Source organism: Rhinolophus hipposideros (genome assembly GCF_964194185.1).
Source record: "Rhinolophus hipposideros genome assembly, chromosome: 11".
Classification (NCBI taxonomy): Eukaryota; Metazoa; Chordata; class Mammalia; order Chiroptera; family Rhinolophidae; genus Rhinolophus; species Rhinolophus hipposideros.
Window position 1 is genome coordinate 20210029 of NC_138057.1, and position 25425 is coordinate 20235453.

At 39.8% G+C, this 25425-nt stretch overlaps 1 protein-coding gene across 2 annotated transcripts in view; it reads right to left on the minus strand.

Annotated features, from left to right (window-relative positions):
- Positions 1-25425, minus strand: part of ADAMTSL1 (ADAMTS like 1) — a 385708-nt gene that overhangs the window by 9647 nt on the left and 350636 nt on the right. For both annotated transcript variants that reach the window (XM_081066820.1, XM_081066819.1), the window contains 3 exons: positions 12536-12748; positions 10756-10936; positions 8326-8533 (listed from right to left, as the gene is read on the minus strand). In XM_081066820.1, the coding sequence (XP_080922946.1) occupies positions 8326-8533; positions 10756-10936; positions 12536-12748 (602 nt within the window). The remainder of the gene's footprint in view (positions 1-8325; positions 8534-10755; positions 10937-12535; positions 12749-25425) is intronic.

Sequence of the window (25425 nt, forward strand, 5' to 3'; positions counted from 1 at the left end):
TAGTATTTGTTGAAGATTTCTGCATCAGTGTTTAGAAGGGAATATTAGTCTTTAGTTTTCATTTCTTGTAGTTTCTTTGTCTGGCATTGGTATCAGGGTAATGCTGGCCTCATAGAATGAATGAGCAATTATTAGGGTTCCCTTCCTTTCAATTTTTAGGAAGAGTTAGAGAAGGATTGGCATAAATTCTTCTTTACATGTTGGGTAGAATTAATCAGTGAGGCTATCTGATCTAGGGCTTTTCTTTGAATCAGTAATCAAAGACTGCTTAACAATCTCCTTATTAGTTATAGGTATATTCATATTTTTTAGTATTTCATGATTTGGTCTTGGTGCATTGTGTGATTCTAGGAATTTGTCCATTACATCTAGGTTATCCAATTTGTTGGTATATAATTGTTCATATACTCTCATAATCCTTTTTTTATTTCTGTAAAATCAATAATGTTACTACTTTCATTTTGGATTTTAAAAATTTGAGTCTTTGTTCTCTCTCTCCTCTCTCTCTCTCTCTCTCTCTCTCTCTCTCTCTCTCTCTCTCTCTCTCTCTCTCTGTCAGTGTAGCTAAAGGTTTATTTTAGATCTTTTGGAAGAGCCAATGTTTTGTTTCATTAATTTTTCTCTACTGCTTCTCTTCTTTTTATTTTACTTATCTCCACACTATTTCTTTCTGCTAGCTTTGAGTTTAGTTTGTTCTTTCTTTTTAATTACTTAAGGGATAAAGTTAGGTTGTTGATTTTGATCTTTCTTTTTTTAATGTAGGTGTTTACAACTGTACATTTTCTTCATAGCATGGCTTTCTCTGCATCCCATGTTTTCACTTGCCCTAAGGTATCTTCTAATTTCCCTTTTAATTTTTTGACGACGTTTCATACTGGTTTTCATAGTGGCTGCACCAATTTGCAATCTCACCAACAGTGCACAGGGGTTTCTTTTCCTCCACATCCTTGCCAACACTTGCTGTTTGTTGATTATTGATGATGGCCATTCTGACAGGTATGAGGTGATCACATGGTGATTTTGATTTGCATTTTCCTAATGATTATTGATATTGAGCATTTTTTTTCACATGTCTGTTGGCCATTTGTATATTTCCTTTGGAGAAATGTCTGTTCAGGTCCTCTGCTTATTTTTAAATTGGATTTTTTTTGGTCTGCTGATGGCTTTCAGATAGTGTTTAGTATGGTTCTCTTTTAGTCCCAGATATGTACATCTAACTGCTTACTGAACGTGTCTATTTGGATATTTCACAAACATCTCATACTAAACATGTCCCAAACAATTTTTTGTTATCCCAATTAATCCTCTTTTTTTCTGTATTCCTACATAGTTGTTCAGTCTATGAACCCAAGAACCAGCTTAGCTCCTTCTTTGTTATCCCTGATATTCGAGGGATAACTGAAGCCATGTGAATCACACTTTCATAGTATCTCTTCTCCATTGCCCAGTGCTTTTGTTCTGAGCAGCAAATTTCTCACCTAGATGAGACTTCTTATTCTCCATCTTGTACCTTCTAAATTCAATTACTGTACTGCTGACAGAATAATATTTTAAAGTGTAACTCTGGTTATGATATTCCTGTTTAATATCTTTCTAGGTGCCCCCCTCCCCCATTTTGCCTCCAACGAAATGGCATTCATAATAAAATCCAAACTCCTTGTACAGCATATAAGACTTGTCATGATCTGGCACCTGTTTTACGGCCACATTTCTATTTCTACCTCTCAATGAATTCTCTTGCAAATATTCTGGGGCTGCTTTTGCCTTCATTCCTTCTCCCCACCCAAGACAGGTGCCTCGTAAATGTATGTTAGATTAAAAGAAGGCTGAATTATTATATAAAACCAGGTTGTTAGAGCCGAGAAAGTGGTCTTAGACTAAAATCAGCATGGTTTTCATAGACTTCAAATAGGTAGGCAGATAAAGGAACATACTGTATTTCCCCGAAAATAAGACCGGGTCTTATATTGATTTTTTGCTCCATTAGGGCTTATTTTCTGGGGATGTCTTATTTTTTCATGTACAAAAATCTACATTTATTCACATACAGTCATGTCATCTTCTGGAACATCGTCATAACGTACTAAATGCGTCTGTCTGGCGGACGATCTTAACTGGGGCTTATTTTCAGGGTAGGGCTTATTTTCAGGGAAACACGGTATATTTGTCTGACACTATTCCAAAAGGATTTTCTTGTCAGAAACTATTACCATTTTCATTCCCATAGGAGTGGAAGGTAGAGGATTAGGAGACATATATAGTTTGAAGCACATCCCAATGATACCACCAACAGAAACATATCAACAGGCTTGTGAGATCAAGCAGTTCCCTGTAATGCCTCAAGCCTTGCTACTATTTGAAATATGATCCTTGGACTAGTAGCACTGGCATCACCTGAAAGCGCCTGGAAATTCAGGATGGATGAATGCAACAAAGAGACAGAAAATGTAATAAAGTACCAAAAAGAAGTTACAGGATTGAAGAATACAATAACACAACTGAAAAATACACTAGTTGGGTTCAACAACAGATTAAATGCAGTAGAAGGAAGGATGCAAAAAGTGAAGATAGCTGAAGGAACTCATGAGACAACGTCATGCGGTCCAACAGTTGCATTATAGGAGGTCCCAGAAATAGGAGAGAGAGAAAGGGGCTGAAAACTTTCCTATCCTGGGGAAGGAAATAGACATCTAGGAAGCCCGGGAATTCTAAAGAAGGTGAAATCCAGGAGAACCGTTACCAAGGCACATTTTAATTAAAATGTCAAAAGTTAAAGACATGGAGAGAATCTTAAAAGCAGTAAGAATAAAACAATTTGTTACGTACAAGGCAAACACCATAAAATGATCAGATTTATCAGAAGAAACTTTGCAGGCCAGAAAGGAGGGGTACAATATATTCAAAGTGTTGAAAGGAGAAACTTTTTCTAAGAATGCCCAACAAAGTTATCATTCAAGATTGAAGGAGTTTTTCCACAAGCAAAAGCTGAAAAAGTTCATCACTAAACCAGCCTTACAAGAAATGGTAAAGGGACTTTTTTAAGGTGAAAAGAAAGGGTGCTAATAAGTAATAAATAATATATGAAAGTATAAATCTCAGTGGTAATTGTAAGTATATAGAAAAGGTAGTGGATTAATCAGTCATAAATATAGTATGAAGGTGTAAAAAGACAAAAGTAGTAACTAAAACAACAATTAGTTAAGGGACACATAAGATAAAAAGATGTAAAAAATGTGTGTGTGTGGGAAGAGTAAAAATGTTGATTTCATTCTAAAGCACTAACTTGTTATGTTATATGTCTAAGCCTCATGGTTACCACAAATCAAACACCTATAATAGGTACAAAAATATATATAAAGAGAAAGGGATCTAAATGAAAATACAACATACTAAAACTTATGGGGGGTAGCAAAGGCAGATTTCATAGCAATAATTGCCTACATTAGGAAACAAGAAAAATCTAAAATAAATGAACTAACTTTACAACTCGGTGAACTAGAAAAAAACAAACGAAGCCCCAAATTAGCAGGAAGAAGGAAATAACAAAGATCAGAGCAGAAATATATGAAATGGAGACTAAAAAGGCAATAGGAAAGATCTATAAAACTAAGAGCTGGTTCTTTGAAAAGAAAAACAAAGATGACAAACCTTTAGCTAGACTATGAAGAAAAAAAAGAGTGCTCAAATAAATAAAATCAGAAATGAAAGAGATGTTACAATTGATACCAAAGAAATATAAAGGATCATAAGAGATTACTATGAACAATTATATGCCAACAAATTGGACAACCTAGAAGATACAAATTCCTAGAAACATACAGCCTACCAAGACTGAATTATGAATAGAAAATCTGAAAAGACTGATTACTAGTAAGGAAATTGAATCAATAATTCAAAACTTCTCAACAAACAAAAGTACAGGACCAGATGGCTTCACTGGTGAGTTCTACCAGCTTTTAAAAGAATTAATACCGATCCTTTTCAAACACTTCCAAACTCATTTTATGAGTTCAGCATTACCCTGATAGCAAAACCAGATAAGGACACAGATAAGAGAAAATTATAGGTCAATATCCCTGATGAACATAGATGCAAAACTCCTCAATAAAATATTAGGAAACTAAGTTCAACAATACAGTAAAAGGATCATACATTATAATCAAGTGGGAATTATTCCAGGGATGCAAGGATGGTTTTTAAACATTCACATAACTATCAATGAGATATATAGCACATTAACTAAGTGAAGGATAAAAATCATATAATCATCTCAATTGAAAAAGTGACGAAATTCAACATCCATTCATGATAGAAATTCTCAACAAAGTAGGTGTAGAGGAAACATCATAAAGGCCATAAATGACAAGCCCATAGCTAACATCATACTCAATAGTGAAAAACTGAAAGCTTTTCCTCTTAGACAAGGATGTCCCCTCTCACCACTGTTATTCAACATACAGAGGGTACCCAAAAAATGTATACATTTTAAGTATGTATACATTCTTAAAAAAAACTGTATTAAAATTGTAATACTCAATATATACTGATAACGAAAGATGAATACAAGTCATGTGTATACATGTTTTTGGCACCCTGGTATTATTGGAAGTCCTAGCTATACCAACGAGGCTGGAATGAGAAATAAAAGACATTCAAATTCGAGAGGTAGAAGTAAAACTGTCACTCTTTGTAGATAATTTTATATATAGAGAACCCTAAAGACTCCACCAAAAAACGTTAGAGTAAATGAATTCAGTAAAGTTGCAGGATACAAAATCAATATATAAAAATATGTTGTATTTCTATATACTAATAACAAACTATCAGCAAGAGAAATTGAAATAACCCGAGTTACAACTGCATCAAAAAGAAAAAAAAATACCTGGGAATAAATTTAATGAAGAAAATGAAAGACCTGTACACTGAAATCTGTAAGACATGAATGAAAACACAAATAAATGGAAAGATATTCCACGTTCATAGATTTGAGGAATATATTGTTAAAATAAAATGTCCATACTATACAAAGCAATCTACAGATTCAATGCAAATCCCTATCAAAATTCCAATAGCATTTTTCAAGGAAATAGTACAAACAATCCTAAAATTTGTAAGGAACTTTAAAAGACCCTAAATAGCCAGAGAAAGAACAAAAAAGCTGGAGGTATCACACTCCCTGATTTCAAACTGTATTACAAAGCTACAGTAACCCACACATTATGGTAGTGGCATAAAAACATACACATAGATCAATGGAACAGAAGAGAGAGCCCAGAAATAAACCCATGCATATATGGTTAATTAATTTACAACAGAGAAGCCAAGAACATACAACGGGGAAATGACAGTCTCTTCAATAAATGGTTCTAGGACAACTGGACGGCTACATGCAAAAGAATGGAACTGGCTGGACGACTAACTTAACACCATATGACCAAGCTTAACTCAAAATGGATAAAAATCTTTAATGTAAGACCTGAAACCATAAAACTCCCAGAAGAAAATATAGGCAGTAAGCAACTTAACACTAGTTTTGGAAATGATTTTTTTGATTCTGACACCAAAAGCAAGGGCAACAGAAGCAAAAATAAACAAGTAGGACTATATAAAACTGAAGAACTTCTACATACCACAAGACACCATATAAAAAACTCCCAAAAGGCAACCTATTAAATAGCAGAAAACAATTGCAAATTGTATATCTGATAAGGGATTAATATACAAAAAATATAAAGAACTCATATAACTCAATAGCAAAAACCCAAACAATCCAATTTAAAAAGGGGCAGTTCTGAATAGAAATTTTTCCAAAGAAGTCTTACATGGCCAACAAGTATACATTGCTAGACCTCATCATCACTAATCATCAGGGAAATGCAAATCAAATCCACAAGGAGACATCACCAATACTGTTAGAATGGATATTATCAAAAAGACAAAAGTGTTGGTGAGGATGTGGAGGAAAGAGAACCCTTGTGCACTCTTGTTGGGAATGTAAATTGGTGCAGCCACTATGGAGAACAGTGTGGAGGTTCCTAAAAAACTAGAACTACTTTATGATCCAGCAATTCGACTTCTGGGTATTTATCTGCAAACACTAACTCAAAAAGATCTATGCATCCCCATGTTCGCTGCAGCATTATTCACAATAGCCAAGGTATGTAAACAAGTGAAGTTTCCATCAGTTGATTAATGGATAATGAAAATGGGACACACACATACACACACACACACACACACACACACACACACAGGAATACTACTCAGCCAAAAAGAAGGAATGACATCTTGCCATTTGTGACAACAGGTATGGACCTTCAGGGAATTATGCTAAGTGAAATAAATCAGACAGAGAAGAACAACTATTGCATGATCTCACATGTGGAATCTAAGAAAAAATAAATAAACCCTGAAAAACAAAATAGGTACAGTGTCCAGAATTGGTGGTTGCCAGAGGCAGGGTGATAGGGGGTGGGAAAAGTCAGTGAAGGGGGTCAGAAGCACAAACTTTTAATTATAAAATAAATTAGTCATGGAGATAGATGTACAGCATGGTCAATATAGTTAATAATACTGTATTGAATATTCCAAAGTTGCTAAGAGTAGATCTTAGAAGTTCTCGTTAGAAGAAAAAAAGTTTTTTGTAACTATGGTGACAGATGTTAACTAGAGTTATTATGGTGATCATTTCACAATGTATACAAATATTGAATCATTATGTTGTACACCTGAAACTAATATGTTACATGTCAATTATACCTCAATAAAAAAAAAATCTCAGCATTCAAAGCTCTACTCCAGACCTGCCATATCAGAATTAGCGTTTTTAACAAGATCCACAGGTGATTCACATTAAAGCTTGAGACATACTTGCCTAGAGGGTTTTAAAAGAAATGAGAAGGGGGTGAGAGTGTTTGACAGGAAAGACCTATTTTTCTCTTTAGGTAAAATAATTACTGAGAATGATCAATGTGCACTGTATGTCCCCTTGAGTGACCTCCATGATACAATGCAGAAACATCTCCCATGTGTAGCCAGATCTGTTCCCAATTGTAATTTCACAAATTGCCAATAAGTTGAGGGCCTAAAAGCAGAGCTGCCTTGGGCTGAATGAGAGCTATCAGAAGTGGGTTTTTCCAGGTAAGAGAAAGATGATATCCCCCAGGCGTGGAGGCAAGAGGGAGCTCATACCGCTTTCATTATGAAGCACATACATTAGGTCACTGGAAATAAGTGGGGGTTGGTGGAGGTGCCAAAAAGAAGCCTCCAGCCAAATGTGTTGATTGGCTAATATTGAGTATTATCCCCTAACTCACCTGGGACAGAAATGGCTTATGCGTTACAAGTGAATTCCTCCCCACCTATGTTTATATTTTAAACATAGAAATGTTTATTTTTTAAACATATTTTTTACGTTTATTTTTTAAACATATTATATATATATTTTTTATTTTAAAATAAAAATAAAATATATTTGTATTGTATATTTTTATTTGTTTATTTGTTTTATGTTTATTTTTTAAACATTTTTTAAACATTTCTATGTTTATTTTTTAAATATAGAAAAAATAAACAAAAAATGAAGAGAAAGGGATCCAATCAAAACAAAAGAGATCAAGAGCAGAGGAATAGAGAACAAAAGCAACCAAAAATCAATTTACAAAATGGCGAAAACATATACCTATCAACAATCACTTTAAATATAAATGGACTAAAAACTCCAATCAAAAAACAGAGGATAGCAGAATGGGTTAAAAATATGACATATCTGTATGCTGCCTACAAGAGACTCTCTCTAGATTGAAAGACACAGACTGAAAGTGAAGGGATGGAAAAAGACATTCCATGCAAATAGAAATGAAAGGAAAGCTGGGTAGTAATACTCACATTAGATAAAATACACTTTAAAACAAAGAATATAAAAAGAGACAGAGCCACATTACATAGTTTTAAAGAGGATGTAACAATTACAAATACCTATGCACCCAACATAGGAACACCTAGAATTGTAAAGCAAATATTAATGGGCATAAAGGCAGAAATTAACAGTAATTCAATAATAATTGGTGACTTTAATACTCCACTTACTTCAGTGGACATATCATCCAGACAGAAAATTATGAATATAATGGCCTTAAATGCCACATTATACCAGTTTGACTTAATAGATATTTATAGAGCATTTCATCCAAAAACTGCAGATGACACATTTTCCTCAAGTGCACATGGGACATTTTCCAGGCTAGGTCACATACCAGGCACTTTACTTCCTGTTGTGTCAGGGTCAGCACCTTTAGATTTACCTTTCAAATAAAACCCTCTCACCTGGCCCCAGCTGGAGAAGGCCCACTCCACACAGAGCTGTTGGTTACAAGCCTGGGTGTCCACTGGCCGTTTGGCGAGTTGTGTGCACATGTCATTGGATACAGGAGTGGAGATCCCAGAGGCTTTCAACTTCTGGCAGGTCACCCGGCGGGTCTGGATGCCTCCCCCACAGCTCCGGGTACAGGCGGACCAGGAGGTCACCATCCACCTGTGAAGAGGAAGAGAAGTCAGGGCAGCTGTAAGGGGTCCTAACGGCACCCTAGTAGGTGGCAGAGGGGAGACAACAACCTAGGAAAGTCAGATCCAAGCTTGTGTCACCTCCTGACCCAGGAGGCAATGTGGGTCTCACTTAAGCCAACACTTTGTCTGCTAGCACTCACTGTATTTTCTACCTCACCTTAACTCATGTGTCTTTACATTTTGTTTAATCTCTCAGGAACATGCAAAGTTCCTTCCAGCTTTCTGGAGCAACTTTCCACCTCCATGAGTCACAGTCCATAGGTCTTATACCTCTTAAAGGGTTGAAAGTAGTCATTCTCAGAAGGTTAGGTTCTAACTACAATTCGGATCTTTGGAGGTGAGACTGACCAGTGACCGATGGCTTTTCTCCAAAACCTAAGCTGTCAGCTGGGAAACACTGAAATCGTTGGTCCATAGAAAAACATGTAGGGGTTCTCTCTGGATGTTTGTATCCTGGGATAATTCAAAGAGGAGGGGAAGGAGGGATATTTTGGGGGAAAAACAGTGAGAAAAGACTTAGTGCTTCCCAGCCATTTCACTCAATCTAGAAAAAAAAATTCTTTGGATTTATTGCCTGAGAAAAAATTTATTAACTGAAATGGTCCTATCTGGGTCAAAGCAAGACTTCCCACAGCGATTCAAAAAGACGACCAGGGCGACACTTTTTTTGTGTGTGCAAAGAAGGCTGCTCAAGTGCCCAGGAAGCCTGGTGGGGAAACCTGTGGCTACTTCCTAGTCTGGAGGTGCCACATCTAGCTCTTAGGAGAGGCAAGTTGCAGGGACAGGGAACAAATTCGCCCTGCATCTGAACCTGTGACTTATTTAGTTTGATGGAACTTCCTTGCTCCACTTGCCCTGGAGAGAGAGGACTGTGTGCAGAATTCCAACCCCCAGGAGCAGGGCCACTGAGGTGGCAGGCACGAGGTGTTTCAAAGCTCCTGGGGCACTGAAACCCACGCAGACACAGCCAGTATTGCATTTGCAGAAGGAAATGAGGCTGATTGACTCTGACCATCACCACAGCCAATCAAAAAGTCCTTGGCATGTCCAAGACCTCTTCTTCATTTCACACAGCTTGGTAAGGGCAGTCTTCCAGTCGCTTATATCCCTGGTGAATGTCAGGCCTGCATTTCAATCAACTTTTATTTCCAAATATACATTTCAGCAATTTTTCAGGAGCTGGGGTGGAGCGGTTGAGAGTAGGGAGGTATGGGCTATGTTACAGTTCAGGAAGGGTATAAAAGGACATTAATCATTCCCGTGGAAACCTTCCTGTCAGCAAGTCAAACTGCTGATATTAATGAGTATGTTTCATATTTCATTGAGTCTCTCCTGGTTTCAGCTGCTCCTTATGACTCAGCTGGCAAAACACAAAGCGGTTGCCTAAGTAGTTGTACGAAAGTCCTACAGATAGGTAGTGAAGGGGCATTTCAGGGCCCAGCCAAGTCCCCCACGACTCCGGGCGCCATGCTGGTGCCAAGTCTAAGCCCACCCGTTATCCCCTTAGCCACGGTCTAAAGCCTGCCATGGGCGTGCTCAGTGGGCACAGCTTCTCAAAGCTGGAGGAAGATGCGAGAGGCAGAGACCGTGAGTGTCCTTCTGGGCTCTGTAAGGGACCCAAATGCAGAGAACGTATATCCAACCTGGAGGCAACTCTAAGAAATGGAGACTTATTTCAGCTTTAGCAGGATGCCACCATTTGTGGAAAAGAGAGAAGGCAAGATTTCTTTCAGAAAACTGGAGTACTGACTAGCACAGATTTTTCAAGTTAGGAGAAAGGACAGGGGTTGGGGTAGAGGCCAGTGACGTCCATCCCCTCAAGCGCTTGAAATGCAAACACTTTTCTTTTACAGAGAGCCAGTTTCTTGCTGCAGGATGGGATACTCCTGCTCCCAGAACGGAGCCTTTCAGGTGCATGGATTGCCCAAGCAGCCCTTTGCTCGCTGAGACTTGAGGGAACAGACAGGGATGAGGGAGGAGGCTCACTCAGAGGAATATTTTCTGCACGGCGGGGTGGCGTCACAAGCCTGTGCACACAGGAAAGAACAGCGCCTTGGAGGGCAGGACCCCTCACCTGCCCTTGGCATTGCTTCCTGTGTAGTGCTAGACAAGGGCTGGCTACCGACTTGGCTCCAAGTCAGGGCCCATGCTGGGGGCTGGGAGGCCAGAGCCAGCCTTGGCTACACTCACCGAGAAGGGCAGTCTCTCCGGTTGCAGGCGACAGGCTGCACAGCAGGGCGAACCTTCCCTGCACAGTGAGCGGGGTTGACCTCTGTGCTGTTCAGGAGACACCTCAGGCGCGGCTGCTGAACCCCCCTGTTACCACAGGAGGCCGAGCAGGTTGCCAGTCTGTCCACAGACCACCAGTAATCTGTCGCAGAAGGAGGAGCAGAGGTGAAAAGCACACAGCATGACTTTCTATGCTCTGTCTTCCTTCTGAGCTGGCAGTGGGGGAGGGGGTGTTGTGGATGAGCTCGGCCCCTCAGAGGGCTCTATCCCCAGCCTGTCTGGGCAAGTCATGTGGTCTCCGAGGCCTCAGTTGGCTCACCCATAAAATGAGCACAGTAGCCCTTACTCATCAAGTTACTGGGAGGCTTGGAGATAATGAAGGTAAAGGGCCGAGCCCAGTGCCTGGCACAGAGCACTTCATCAGCGGCTGCAGCACTCAGTATTTAAACATACTTCTTAAAGTGCTCTTTTTTTTTTTTTCCCTACTGGCTCACCAGAAAGTAACTTTCTTTTTCAACAAAGAGATGTAAAAATATCGCAGATACTTAACAATCAGATTTAAAACTGCAGGTTCAAGTGAGACTTTGTAGACGTGACAAAATTACCCCAGCCTATCCAGAGCGTACTCATTTACAGGGGACACTGATGTCAATAAGAAAAGTGATTTCTTTGCATTTTTCAGTTGGCGGTCTGGGACTCACGGGTAGGAAAGCTGTTGAAAATAACTGTGGGTTGGTAAACTGCGAGTGCTTCTTTGCAAAATTGTGTATTACAAATCTTGCATAGGCACTGGCTTCTGGTTTTCAGCAGAGAATGGCTGGCGGGCAAGAAAATGGAACACTTATTCTTTGCCTGGAAAAAGGCAGGGGAGGATGTTTAAGGGAAAAGCCCATGTGCTAGAAAGTCTCCCTTATTATGTGCTATATTGGCCCCAAAGACTGTCCCTTCCCACAGAATCCTCCATTTAGAATCCAAACAGTAGAATTTTGCTTTCTCTAAAAGTGTCACACATAGGCCACAGGTAGACCAGCCTATGGAAAACTCAAAAGCCTCACTTAGTTTCTATACCAAGGCCAGTTTTGGCTCATCACCCACTGTTTTGGGTTTATTCACAACTTACTTGGTGCCTCAAATGCGAGGCCCTTGCCAAGAGCTTTCTGACCTGCTCATGTTCCTGGAATGGAAATGCACCAGCCACATAGGCTCCTCAGCCTGTTCTTTGACAGGGACCACAGGAAAGGTGCATGGAAAGCACTCAGCACGTGACTACAGCTGAAACCTCTTCAGGACAACCAGCAGGTACCAGCACTAGCCCTAACTCTCCAGGGCAGGAAGCAATAACCAAGCAGTTCAGATCAAGAGGTATTTTGGAACCAAACCAACAGAGAAAATGTGCATTTTCTTAATAGACTACTTTACATGTAAGAGAGAGAGATCTTTACTGGTTAACTTAGCATAAAGGAAACACATCTGACGTTGCTATATGGTGATGTTTCCTTAGTCCCTGAGCAGAAGGATCCATTTATGGAAACAGCATTGACTTTTCCAGGTTCTGTGGGGTAGGGCCTGGCGGCTTTTCTGAAGGACCTCATTATATGGAAACATGGTTCAGCTTCAGTTTCCATGCTCTAAGAACCACTGGAGATCAGAAATCACTTTGTCCGCTAGAGAATTAGATTCCCAGGTAGCTTCTCTTGTTTAAGAAATAAGCCCATCATCCAAAGCCCACAGGGTTTCTTACCTTGGATCACAAGAGAGGTCTTCTGCACGAGTGTTCCTGCCTCATTCTGAGCAAGGCAGCTGAATTCCCCTTGAGACTTGTCAGTAAGATTTGCAACCTGGAGAATCTGTCCAGCGGCCAAGATGTGATATGTCAATCCTGTGACACTGGCAACTGACTGACCATCATGGAACCAGGTGATATTGGGGGTAGGGTGACCTTTGATGGGGCAGCCTAAAAGGAGAGGAGAGGAGAGGAGAGGAGAGAAGAGGAGAGGAGGGAAGAGAGGTAAGCCATTAGTATACCAAAAATAACACATTTCTGATGAGTTGTTTTAGGGTCGCCATGACTCTAGAGGCCATATGTACAATATGGCCTTCCCCATGGCATTTTTCTTATATTTGCATTCCGAAGCAAACAGGTGATGTTTTTATTCTCTGGGAATCTGGGAGAGTGACTGTTATTCATCCAATTACCATACTTTGCCATGTATCATGTGCACTTCTTTCACTCAAATTTGTGAGGGAAAAATAAGGATGCGCATTATACATGCATAACACTAATTCTGTATCTATATCAGTGTTTTTAGTTCTTTTAGTTATGAGTTAAAAGTGTAACTCTAGAGGGAGAAGGTGAGGGGATTAGAAAGCACAACTGGTAACAAGAAGATTGCCACGGGGATATGAAAGACAGTTTGGGGAATGTAATCAATAATGTTGTAAGGATTTTGTAGGATATCTGATGGACACTTGTCTCATTAGGGAGACCACCTCAGGGATGATGTAGATGCCTGATCACTGCACTGCACACCTGAAGCTGAAGCTGAATAATAATGAATGTCAACTATAATTTAATACATCTATCTATCTATCTATCTATCTATCTATCTATCTATCTATCTATCTGGTCACAGGAGGTGGAGTATAGCATAAGAAATAGAGTCAGTGGAATTGTAACAGCTATATATGATATCAGAGGGGTAGTACGGGGGGAGGGGGTTATCACTTTGTGAGAGGTATATATAACTATTACATTGTTTTGTACATTTGAAACTAATTTAAAAAAGTATAACTCTAGAAATTAATAACAATATCCTTATGCAAAATAATACCCTGGAATACGATAATCGGTTTTGTTGAACTTACGATGAACTTGCAATGAAAGCAATTTTGGCCAACGATTCAACGAAATGAAATGAAGACTTGAAAACCCAACTTGCTGTGATACCCGGTGGGCTAACCAGCCAATCGCAACCTCTTGAGGTGTCAGTAAACAAGCCCTTTAAGGCCCTAATGAAGAAAGAGTGGACGTTGTGCATGCAGTCAGCTGGTAATGATTTAACACCTACAGAATCTAACACCTATCAGAATCAAGGTGTTCTGTTAGTGTTAACACCTAACAGAATTTAACACCTATCAGAATCAAGAAAGCATCCATCACCCAGGTTTGTGATTGGATCCTAAGATTGTGGTCCAGTGTCAAGAAGGAAGTGGTTGTGAAATCGTTTAAAAATATGAGGCATCAGCAATGCAGTGGATGGAACTGAGGATGATGAAATTTAACAGGATGAGGAAAGTGACTCTGTAGAAGACACCAGTAATGTAGAAATTGAAGAAGACGATACTCCTGATCGTTGACAGTGACCAAGAGTTCTGGGCCTTCTATGATAAATAAATATTGTAAGTTTGTTACCGGTACATAAAATTTCTTGTACCTTTTATCTGTTCTTGTGTTTTGTAATCATTTGTTACATAAAATTTTCTTGTACCATAATGTGTTAAAAAATAAATGTTAAAATTCCTTTATAATACAAAAAACAAGTACCTAAATATAAACAAGTAAACATTTGAATTAAAAAATTAAAATGAAAAGATTTTTCCCCCTGAAAGTTTGGGCCAAAAATGTGGGTGCACATTATACACAGGAGCACATTATACATGGCAAAATACGGTAAGTAAAAATTGTAGGACACAAAGTGCTGATTTTCCCCTATGTCCCTGTACTAACTTAAAAAAAAATGAAGCAATTAATATTCATTCATTAAACATTTTTTTCAAGTTAATTAGTTCCTATACCCATTTTATGTTGAAAGAAATCACTTCTTCAAATGCAATGAGTTGGAAAAAAAATATATACTATATAGTAATAGTTAACAATCAAACTTTAATTGGTAAAGGTCTAATATATGCCTTCATTTTACTCTTTATATGATTTTCATGCCAAAATTTTTCAACAGAGACTAGGAAAACAATTTTAAACACTGATCTCATTTCTCTATAAGTCAAGAACCTTGGCAAGAACCTTCTGACAACTCTCCAAGCTTACATTGGACATGTACAATATTACTTATTTATATGGCCACTGAACATAATTCAATACATTAAAATTCCAAAATATTAAACTGAGGTATCATGTCTACTAAAGGCTTTGTAGCATAGAATTAGTAAAATAAACTGATTGGGAGAGAAAACTCATTTCCAATAAATTCAGAGTACTTGCTGAATTTGCTGTTGTGTCCCCAGCAACTTAGTTTCCACAGAAAATTTATTTAGAAGTTTGAAACACACAATAAATCATTAAACTTTAAATATACTGGAGGCTTTCCCTCAGTTCAGTTAAAAACAATCCATTTGGTGACTACTGTTCTGGGGACAGTTAAGATAATTAAGACTATCTTTCCTCTTGAAAGGAAATCCCAGGTGGTATAGGATAAAAAAAAGAAAGCACACTAATAAAACTATAATGTAAAGCATAAAATGAGGAGAGTTGTGGGACACATAGATGGCCACCTGCATGGATGTAGGTGCCTATGGATGTGTATAGAGAATGGATTTTCCAATGTTGGCTTGTTTTCTGTTCTGGGGCAGCACTGTTAGAATTGGCATAGGATGCAGAGTTAACGCAGGAAAGGCCCTTAGAGATCATCTAGCACACCGTCAAAGGAGGAAACTGAGGCTTGGAGATGTTAAGAGACCTTCCCAAAATTGAGGAGCAGGCCTTCTGATTCCTTGCCTACTGTTCTTACCTCCATACCTACTGCTTGTTCAGCTGGGCACCAGCAGTTTACCTAGGCACCTTGTTACCTACTTCCTTTGTCTGCTCACTTCCTTTTCATTCCCTCCTCTTCCCCCCCCCCATTTTCACTGTATAACTGTGTAGGTGGAAGGGGTTAGAACAGACTACTTTGAAGAAAGTCCCTGGAAAAATAATGCTAAAATTTGCCTAGGAAGCTCAGTGTGGAGTATAGTGTTATAAGATCCAATTCATCACTCTTCTTTGTATTGATTCACTTTGCCACGTAACCCTGCAGTGCCCTCCCATGATGGGTAGGGTATACTGCCCCACCTCCTTCCTGACTTTGGCTTTGGCCATGTGACTACTTTGGCCAATAAAATGAGTCAGATGTTACATTGACAATGAACAATCTGAAAAGGAACTTAAGAAAACAATCCGCTTACAATAACATCAAAAAGAATAAAATACTTAAGATTAAATTTAACTAAGGAGGGAAAGACTTGTATACAGCAAACTACCAAACATTGCTAAAAGAAATAAAAATATGAGTAAATGGGAAGATATCTCATGTTCATGGATTGTTAAGATGTCAATACTCCTCAAGGTAAACTACAGATTCAACGCAATGTCTATTAAAATCCCAAAGACATTCTTTTGCAGAAATAGAAAACCGTCCTTAAAATTCATATGGAATCTTAAGATACCCCCAAATAGCCAAAACAATCTTGAAAAAAAGAACATAGTTGGAGCTCTCATACTTCCTGACTTTAAAACTTATTATAAAGCCACAGTAATTGAAAGAATATGCTACTGGCATAAAGACTGACATATAGACCAATTGTATAGAGACCCCAGAAATAAACTCTTGCATATATGGTCAAATGACTTTCAATAAGGGTGATAAGAGCATTTAATGGGGAAAAGACAGTGTTTTCAACAAACGGTGCTGGGTCAACTGGATATCCACATGTAAAATGAAATATTGGATCCTTACTTTAGACCATATATAAAAAAATAACTTAAAATGGGTCAAAAGCCTAAGTATTAAAAATATAAAAATATTAGAAGAAAACATAGGAAAAAGCTTCACAATATTGGATTTGGCAATGATTTCTTGGATATGATGCTAAAAGCACAGAAAACAAAGGAAAAATTTGATAAACTGGAGATCATCAAAATGGAGCTTTTGTGCAAAGGATACTATCAACAGATTGAAAAGGCAATCCACAGAATCAGAAAAAATATTTGCAAATCCTACATCTTATAAGGGATTAATATCCAGAATACATAAACAACTACAACTCAACAACAATCACAACCAAATTTAAAAATGGGCAAAGACTTGACTAGTCATTTCTCCCAAGATGTACAAATGGCCAAAAAGCACACGAAAAGGTGCTCAGTATCACTAGTTGTTATAGAAATGTAAATTATAACCACAATGAGATATCACTTATCACCCATTAGGATGGTTATTATAAAAACAAAAACAAACAACAGAAAATAAGTGTTGGTAAAGATGTAGAGAAAACAGAATGCTTGTGCACTGTTGCTGGAAATATAAAATGATGCAGTCACCGTGGAAAACAATATGACAGGTCCTCAAAAAGTTAAACATAGCATTACTACTATAAGATCCAGTTCTGGTATATACCCAAAAGAATTGAAAGCAGGGACTTGAACAGGTATTTGGACACCAATGTTCATAGCAGCATTATTCACGATAGCCAAAAGACTGAAAGAACCCAAATGTCCATCAATGGGTGGGTAAACAAAATGTGGTATAAATGTATTATGGAATATTTTTCAGCCTTAAAAAGGAATGAAATACTGATGAGTGTGACAACATGGATGAACCTTGAAAATATTAAATGAAAGGAGCCAGACACAAAAGGACAAATAATATATGATTCCACTTATACGAGGTACCTAATGTAGTCAAATTCATAGACACAGAAAGTAGAATATTTTTTCTGATTCTACCAGGGGCTGGGGAAAGGTAGCAATGGGGAATTATTATTTAATGGGTACAGAGTTTCAATTTGGATGATGAAAATGTTTTGGAAAAGTAGAGCGTGATGGTTACACAACAATTATGAATTAACGGTACGGTTAAAATAGTAAATTTTATGTTACGTGTATTGTATCATAATAAAAGAAATGAAGCAGATGTGCTGGTGGACCAGCCCCCGACGTGGACCTCAGGAGGCCTTGTGAGTTTTTGCTTGTGCTCTCATGCTTTTGCCATCGCCAGCAGCAGAACATGCTTGGACTGGCCTGATGATCCCAAGAGGAGGGTGAGAGAAATGGGGAGAACAGCCAAGTCGCCCCAGCCAAACCCAGCTTAGATCTGCTGAACTAAATAAGATCAGTATGAATAAGTGATTGTTATTTTAGGCCACTGAGTCTCGCACGGATGAAAAAAGGAGTTCTATGGAAAGGAACCTCACAGGGTGATCGGATCATAAATTCCTAACTGGGAAGGTCATGATGGGTAGTCTTTGCCTTAAGCAAGCCCTGTCCATGGTTTCTGTGCATCTGGGTTAACACACCATTGAAATAAGCCATAATCGCCCTCAGGAGAGCACATAATCTTGTTAACTATCCTGTAATCCGATCCCCATCTTGCTTTCTCTTACCTCCATTGTCAGCTTCCTTACTTCTCCTCCTTAATTTGAAATGCATGAAAGAACCTGTAAAATGATTCTCTGGAGCGTTTGAGATCTTGCTTCCTGGCATATGTCATCAGTTTGGTTTAAATAAACTTTTATAAAAATTCTCTATAGGTTTGGAAGTTTCTTATGTCAACACTTGTTTTTCAAATGCATTTTTTTCCCCCAATAGCTAACTGATACATTTAGGGAGAAGGGCCTTCTAGGTCTCCTCTTTGGCCCATGAATCCAAGGCCTGGAGTAGTGCAGAGTTTTCACCTGAGGGCTCACCTAGCTGTCACCTGACCTGTATCTTCCTATTCAGGTATTCAGGAAGAGCAGGCTCCCTTACAGATAAATAGGTATTTATCTATAAGCCATGAGCTCCATTATGGGGTATCACCGCACTTCTGTTACAAAATGGGAGTGGGAATGGCCTTGGGAGAGGTGTATAGAAATCATTCCATTGGGGAGTTCTTGGGATGGGCAGTAGTCACCTGCTGTAGTTCCAAATCAGTCTGGGGTTAGATGCTGGTTTCAGTTTGTAATAAAAGGCAAGAAAATTGTACATATTTAGTCAAATAGCATACTTTAAAAAGTGAAGCTTGAGGGCCGGCCCGGTGGCTCAGGTGGTTGGAGCTCTGTGCTCCTAATTTCGAAGGCTGCTGGTTCGATTCCCACATGGGCCAGTGGGCTCTCAACTACAAGGTTGCCATGTTTGATTCCCAGCAAGGGATGGTAGGCCGCGCCCCCTGCAACTAATGATTGAACACGGCACCTTGAGCTGAGCTGCCCCTGAGCTCCCGGATGGCTCAGTTGGTTGGAGCGTGTCCTCTCAACCACAAGGTTGCCAGTTCGATTTACCGCAAGGGATGGTGGGCTGCGCCCCCTGCAACTAGCAACGGCAACTGGACCTGGAGCTGAGCTGCGCCCTCCACAACTAAGATGGAAAGGACAACAACTTGAAGCTGAACGGCACCCTCCACAACTAAGATTGAAAGGACAACAACTTGGAAAAAATCCTGGAAAAATATACACTGTTCCCCAATAAAGTCCTGTTCCCTTTCCCCAATAAAAAATCTTTAAAAAAAAGTGAAGCTTGAGTCAACTGTAATTGAAAAATAAAAATAAAAAAATTATTTAAAAAACAGTGAAGCTTGAAACAAGAATAGCTTTTCAAACTGACTGAAACAGCAAATGCATGTCTCACAAACACATCTGCTTTGGAAAAAGAAAGGTGCCATATGCTGTTGAAATGCTGGCTCCATGAATCATTCTTTTTGGTCGGTATGTGCAGACCTCTGGTGAGGCTGACTACATCGACTCCGTTGATAAATAAGAACCTTACTATTCCCAAGGAAACAGGAGATATTTGGCCAGGGAGTCTCTTGTCTTTACCCCTAGTCTTTATTTTCCCAAATCTATTAGAATTCATTTATGAGAAAATATTTAGGCAGAGAAAGGAGTGGTAGCAGCCTCAGGCTGTCTTCTGTGGCTGATAAAGTTACTTATCTGGGAGCCAGAAATCTTAGCTAAATAAGAGGTTCATTTGCATAACAATTGCATTCAAAACCCTTTCTCCTTTTTGGAATCAGAGCCCATAGTGAGCAGCCAGGACACCTCACTTGGGCCACCTGGATCTTGGGTGTTGGACCTGTTCCCAGGCCTTCAGCCTAGTGGGGATGAGAATGAGGTAGGGTTCCTTCCAAGCACAGACAGGAGGAGAGATGCCATGCATGTGGAGTTCTTGAAACTCATCTTGAGAAAGCCCCGTGAGGAGCAAGAACAGGTGTCATTGAGAGGCTGCCTTCATAAGATTGCCTCTCACTCTGAAATCTATCAAGGTGAAAATCTGTTTTAAAAAAGTTTTAAAAAGCAATTTAGTTACTTTCACATGCAGCTACACCGATGCATGACTCTCAAAGAGAACTCGAGAGTTTGATACAGTTCTCTAGCTTCAGTTTTCTAATCTATAAATGAGAGCTTTTGACTTAGTCAATGATTTTCGAGTTGATGTTCCCTGAAGTCGTAGGGTTCTGAAGAAATACGTGGGGAGAGGACCATGAGAAGGAATCTGCATAGGTGGGGCCTTGGGATCTCTAGCCACACATTCATCACAGCAGAATTATACAGAGGGTGCCAAAAAAAAATGTATACACATTTTAAGAAAGGAAAAAAAAACTGTATTAAAATTGTAATACTCAATATATACTGATAACAAAAGATGAATACAAATCATGCGTATACATCTTTTTGGCACCCTAAGTATATTGGGCTTCTGCATAAGAAGATTCCACCACTAGTAACCAGTAAATTAGACGATCTTTAAGGTGCTTTTAGATTCCAAGATTTCTCAATATCACTTCAGACTAATCCTCAACTCTCTTCTTCCTTCCCCCCATGTAACCAAGGGCAAAGTAGATCTATTCATTCTGTACCGCTTAGACCAATGTGTAGTGAAATTGAACTATGCTCATGAAAGGCTCATGGAAGAGAAATTACATATGAAGGTTATCTAGGGTTAAGGTAAGCAGAGACCAGGGACACAGAGTAGGGAAAGGAGGGCAGTCTAGAAATAGTGTGAGCAAAGGTGGAAAGATAAGAAAACTGGTGGTGTGGCTGGAAGAAGACTAGTTGGCTGGAACGTGGGGAACAGAGATGAGGCTGGCATGGTGGGTGGGAATTGCAATGGGAAGGGTCTTGAAGGCCAGAATCTGGTCTTTTGGAAGTCCCTGATGAGGGGGAGTGATATTCTAGATTGGCTTTAGATGGATCATTAAAGCGATTGTCTGCAAGATGCACTGACTTGAGAGAAAAGAGAGTCTAGGATTTCAGTTCAAATGTGGCAAGAAATGAGGTAGTTCTGACGAGATGTGACAGTTTGACAGGATGTGAGGTCTCTGGTAGAGGCAAAGAGGAGAAGCTAAAGATACTGGAACAGTAGAGAGACTGTTAATGGAAATAGGTAAGTCAGGAAGAGAAGCTATTCTTTATCTCTACCCTTGAAGATGGATACGTTTAATTTTAAGCATATTGACTTTAAAGGTTGTTATGGAATATCGGGATGGAGAAATCCATCGAGATGATAAAGATAAAAATAGAATTCTGAGATAAGAGCTGAAGACAAATTTTGTGAGCCAGTCTCACGCGTTTGTGTGGAAGAAATCTTCAATGAGGAGCGATCAGGTCTCAGGGCAAAACAATGGGAGAACTCTAGTATTTGGTGATTGAAGAAGGAAGAGGAAGTATTAAAGGAGTCTTGAGAAGAAGTGGCCCAAGAGATGGGAGGAAAATTGAGACTATGTAATATCATGGAAATCCAGAAAGGAAGTCGATTAAGAAACAAGTTGTTAGCAAATAAGTTATTAATAAGAATTTGTGAAATAAATGAGTGGTTTCATTAGTTTATGAAAATAACTGACCAAACAACCCCCACCCCCTCTCAGATAACATAAATGGTAAAATTCATTCTGACTCTTGTTTGAATGATCTGTAATTCCAAGTTAGTAGAATGGAAATGACAGTGTTCTGTATAATAAAAACATCTCCTTCAGTGCTGTGTATATGGAGCTAACCATCCTGGCCTAGGTAGACAACGGGAATACTCCAGGATGTCAGAGCAACAGGAGTTTAAAACATTTTTGCCTGGGTCCCTAGATGGCAGTAGGTTGCCAGACCATACCTGGATCACTTTCCTCTGGATTGCTACATGACTCAGCGATACATTCCGGCCTTGTCGACTGTTATTTTGGGTGTTTATTAGAGGTTGCTAAATGTGTATCTTAACTATGACAATCCTAAATATTCTTTCCTTACTGAGGCAGTGTCTGTCTGCTGAATAGGTCATTGTATTTGCCTTCGTATCTGGACAGTGACCACAGAGAACATACTCCTCGTAAGTGTGACTACTCATCTTGGCTCAAAAACGCTCTAGGAAAGTCTACTTTCAACAGTAAAAGGAAAGACAAGACCACAATAAACTCATTATAATTAAATAAATGAACAAAATTGCCAGTCATCTCCCTTTTCTGTTACTGAGAGGTCTTTCAATGCTTTTAACTGAATACCTAGCTTCTTCTTCTTCTTAAAAACTTACTTTGTACTCAGAATTGGTGCCCTCCTCAGCCTGGAGTGCTGGCCCCTGTGCTTTTGTGTACATGTTTATGTGCACGTCTCGAGGTCTGCCAACAGCAATAGTCAAAAGTAGGAATCTAACACGAATTCCCACTGTGTATGTTCTCAGTGACTAATTATCCACATTTCACTGCTAAATGAAAAAACCTGGCTTGTAACAGGGGTTCCTTTCTTTCATGGACATTTCTCGTTTGTTAAAGTAAAAGAAGTATCAAGCATTTGTCGAAGGTGAGCAATCTCTGTGTGTGCCATGTTCAAGCGCACCAAAAACCGTGAGCTAACGTATTCCATACCCCAAGAGGGGCCAAATAATGAACCATTCCCCTGCTTCCTCGGCTTCACTGAGAAAGTTAACTGAAGTTACGATGTTTCTTGCAGGGGCTCGCATCCCCTTTTCTGTTTCCCTCCCAGCCACACGAATGTTGACCATTTCTATCCTCCCAATGTCACCGTCCACCCCAGGAAACGGTCAATCAATAGGGAATGGCACTGCATTCTCTCTCCTCAGACCTCAGTTACTACAGGTCCTGAGCTGGTTAGGTGGCTGGGGAGCAAGCAGTGCTCGGGAAGGCGGCCTAGTTAACGAGAGTTCTGGCAGCAGAAAGCCTCTCTCTATCAACCCTTCTTAACCAGTGAAAGAAAAATATTGCCTTTAGGCCTCCATTCCGAGGTCCACTGTGGCTCTAAACTGAGCCAAAGCCAGGTGTGATTCACATATGTGTGAGGGTTTTTCTCCTAGTTTCACCTACTTAAAATTTTTTTTTTTTCAAAAACCCACATTAACCGGAGAGTGATAAAAGTTCAGAATGGGGGAGATGTGTACCATAAGAAAAATAAATCATATATGAAACGGTGTCCTCTGGGAATCAGTTTAGCTATAACCTGCCACTAGTTGACACTCCTGATTAAGTCAAATTGACCTCACTGACTTTCTTCACTTTTGTCTCCTATTTCACATTGGTTTCTGTAACTAAAATAGCGTCACTGAGGGAAACAGCCTGAGTTCAACAGGTGAGGGAAATTCGGGGGTTGGAAAGTGAGAGGCCTGGTGCCCCGGCTTCGACTTCTTGCTCCCTCTGAGGAAGAGGCTGCTGGCTCGCCTTAGAAGTGGTGGGAGAGGGCCGCTTTTGAGGCACCTGTCTAGAAAGAAGCTCTGAACTCATCCTGGTCATTACCCAGTGGATGTTTTTGTTCATTTAAGGGGCTGAAAATTAGCAGGCTTTCTGGACTGCTAGGAGACAGGCAAGCAGCTTGATTTGTGGTGGTCGCCTTTGTAGGACAGATGAAGCCAACTCAGGCATTCATTAGTTGCTGGTCACTGGAATGAACCATCCATCCGGAGTTCATTTTCATGAGTTCTTACTCTTAATGAGCAGAAGGCAAGAGTTCAGAGTGCATATTCTCTCTCCTTCCCTGCCTTTCCTTTCCAGCCAAATAGGTCAGAAAAAGGCAGGTGAGCTTGATAAACTGATGGTACAAAGCAAACAGTGTAAATAGACTGAAAGAGGTTCCCAATAAAGGATGGTGTGAAAATGGGGAGAGACACAATCTAAAAGAGAGGGAGAAATAAAGTAGTGCTCTGGGGTTTTTCTCTTGTTTCACTGCTATCTAAAGCTGTGGCAGATTAGGACATGCTGTGTAAAAATATTAAAGACGTGGCATTATTACTTCATGAGCTGGCTCCAGGCCTGTCAGCATTTCCATTATAATTCTGTACTTTTCATGGAGTTAAAACGTACTATAAAAATGATGTGTGCTGGGATGAAACTTGGCACTTGGTATAGTCAGTCTGGGAGTCCTTTCCTTAATTTAATTTTACAAAACTGGAAAACACTCAGCCATTTAAAATTTATGGAGGGATCTCCATTCTGCGCGTGGTATATGGCGCGTATGGGCCTCACGCTAAGACCATGGGGTGACCAGATCAGGGAAAGTGCCTCAGTGCCATCTCTGGCTCCCTCTCCTTTCAGGTTTGTCACCCCCTTGGGTGACAGAGATGGTCTCTGAAGCAGCAATGAGTGAGAACTGGCACCAAGTAGCCGACTGAGATGTGATTAATTCATATCGGAAAAATCTTAGTTCCTTTTCCCCATTTGTCAGCTGGACCCAAGAAGACTGTGGGGAGAAGACAAGCAACTTTAATTTTCACTCCGAGTTCTGGGACCTCCCAATAAGCTGGTCAAATAACCAGGCCAAGACTATTCCCATGTACATATGCCCAAAGAAAACTAACTTTAAAACATTCCTGGAAAAAAGGAACTATAACAAGCCCATTTTCCATTCCCCAAATGTCTTTCTACCCCTAGGGCAAGCTTTGGGTTTCCATTGGCAGGGGGTACGTTAATGTCTCCATGCTCCTGGGCATCTGGTAGAAGAACTTGATATATTTCTCAGCATGAAAAGTAGCTCCACACAGATTTATGACATGATTAAGGCCTTGCCTCCTCCCAAATGAATTGGTTATTGCTCTTATCTATAACCTTAGGACCTGGTTATTCTATTACAGGTAAGATGGTAAGATGCCACTCGTGATGTCCATGCTGTGGCCAAACTTGGCTGTGAAAACATGACTGCACTAAGTTAGAGTTTGGCAATGCTGACCGACATGCTTCTCCAGGCTTGACTGGGCCACCTGGGGTGGTGGGAGAGGGGCTCTAGAAAATTGGTCCAATTTCTGTCAATTCACAGTAGTGTTGATTGGGATGTAAGCTATCTCAAGTGGATAAAACAGAGAGTTCCCATGTGTCCCTCTTTGCCAGCAGGCTCTTGGCATAAAATACACCTTTAAAAACACATCAGCATTTTTTTTAAGTTTCAGATTTCTGGGTTTATAAGTGCCTGGTTGACTCTACCCTCAGGCTGCTGGCAGGTGCTACCTGGCCTGCAGGAGTAAAGACTGGGATGACCCCAGAGGATGCTTGGCTGCTGGCAGCCTGGAGCTGAGGAAGGAGTCTCAATCCACCGATGAGATGGCCTTTTAATGAACCCCAGAATGTGGATCATACTTGGGCCACACCATATTTTTGAGGTCCCAAGTCAGAACTTCGCTCTGTGTGTATGTTTATCCATGACACCCACCGAGTCTAGATTCTGGAAGGAATGAGACTGATG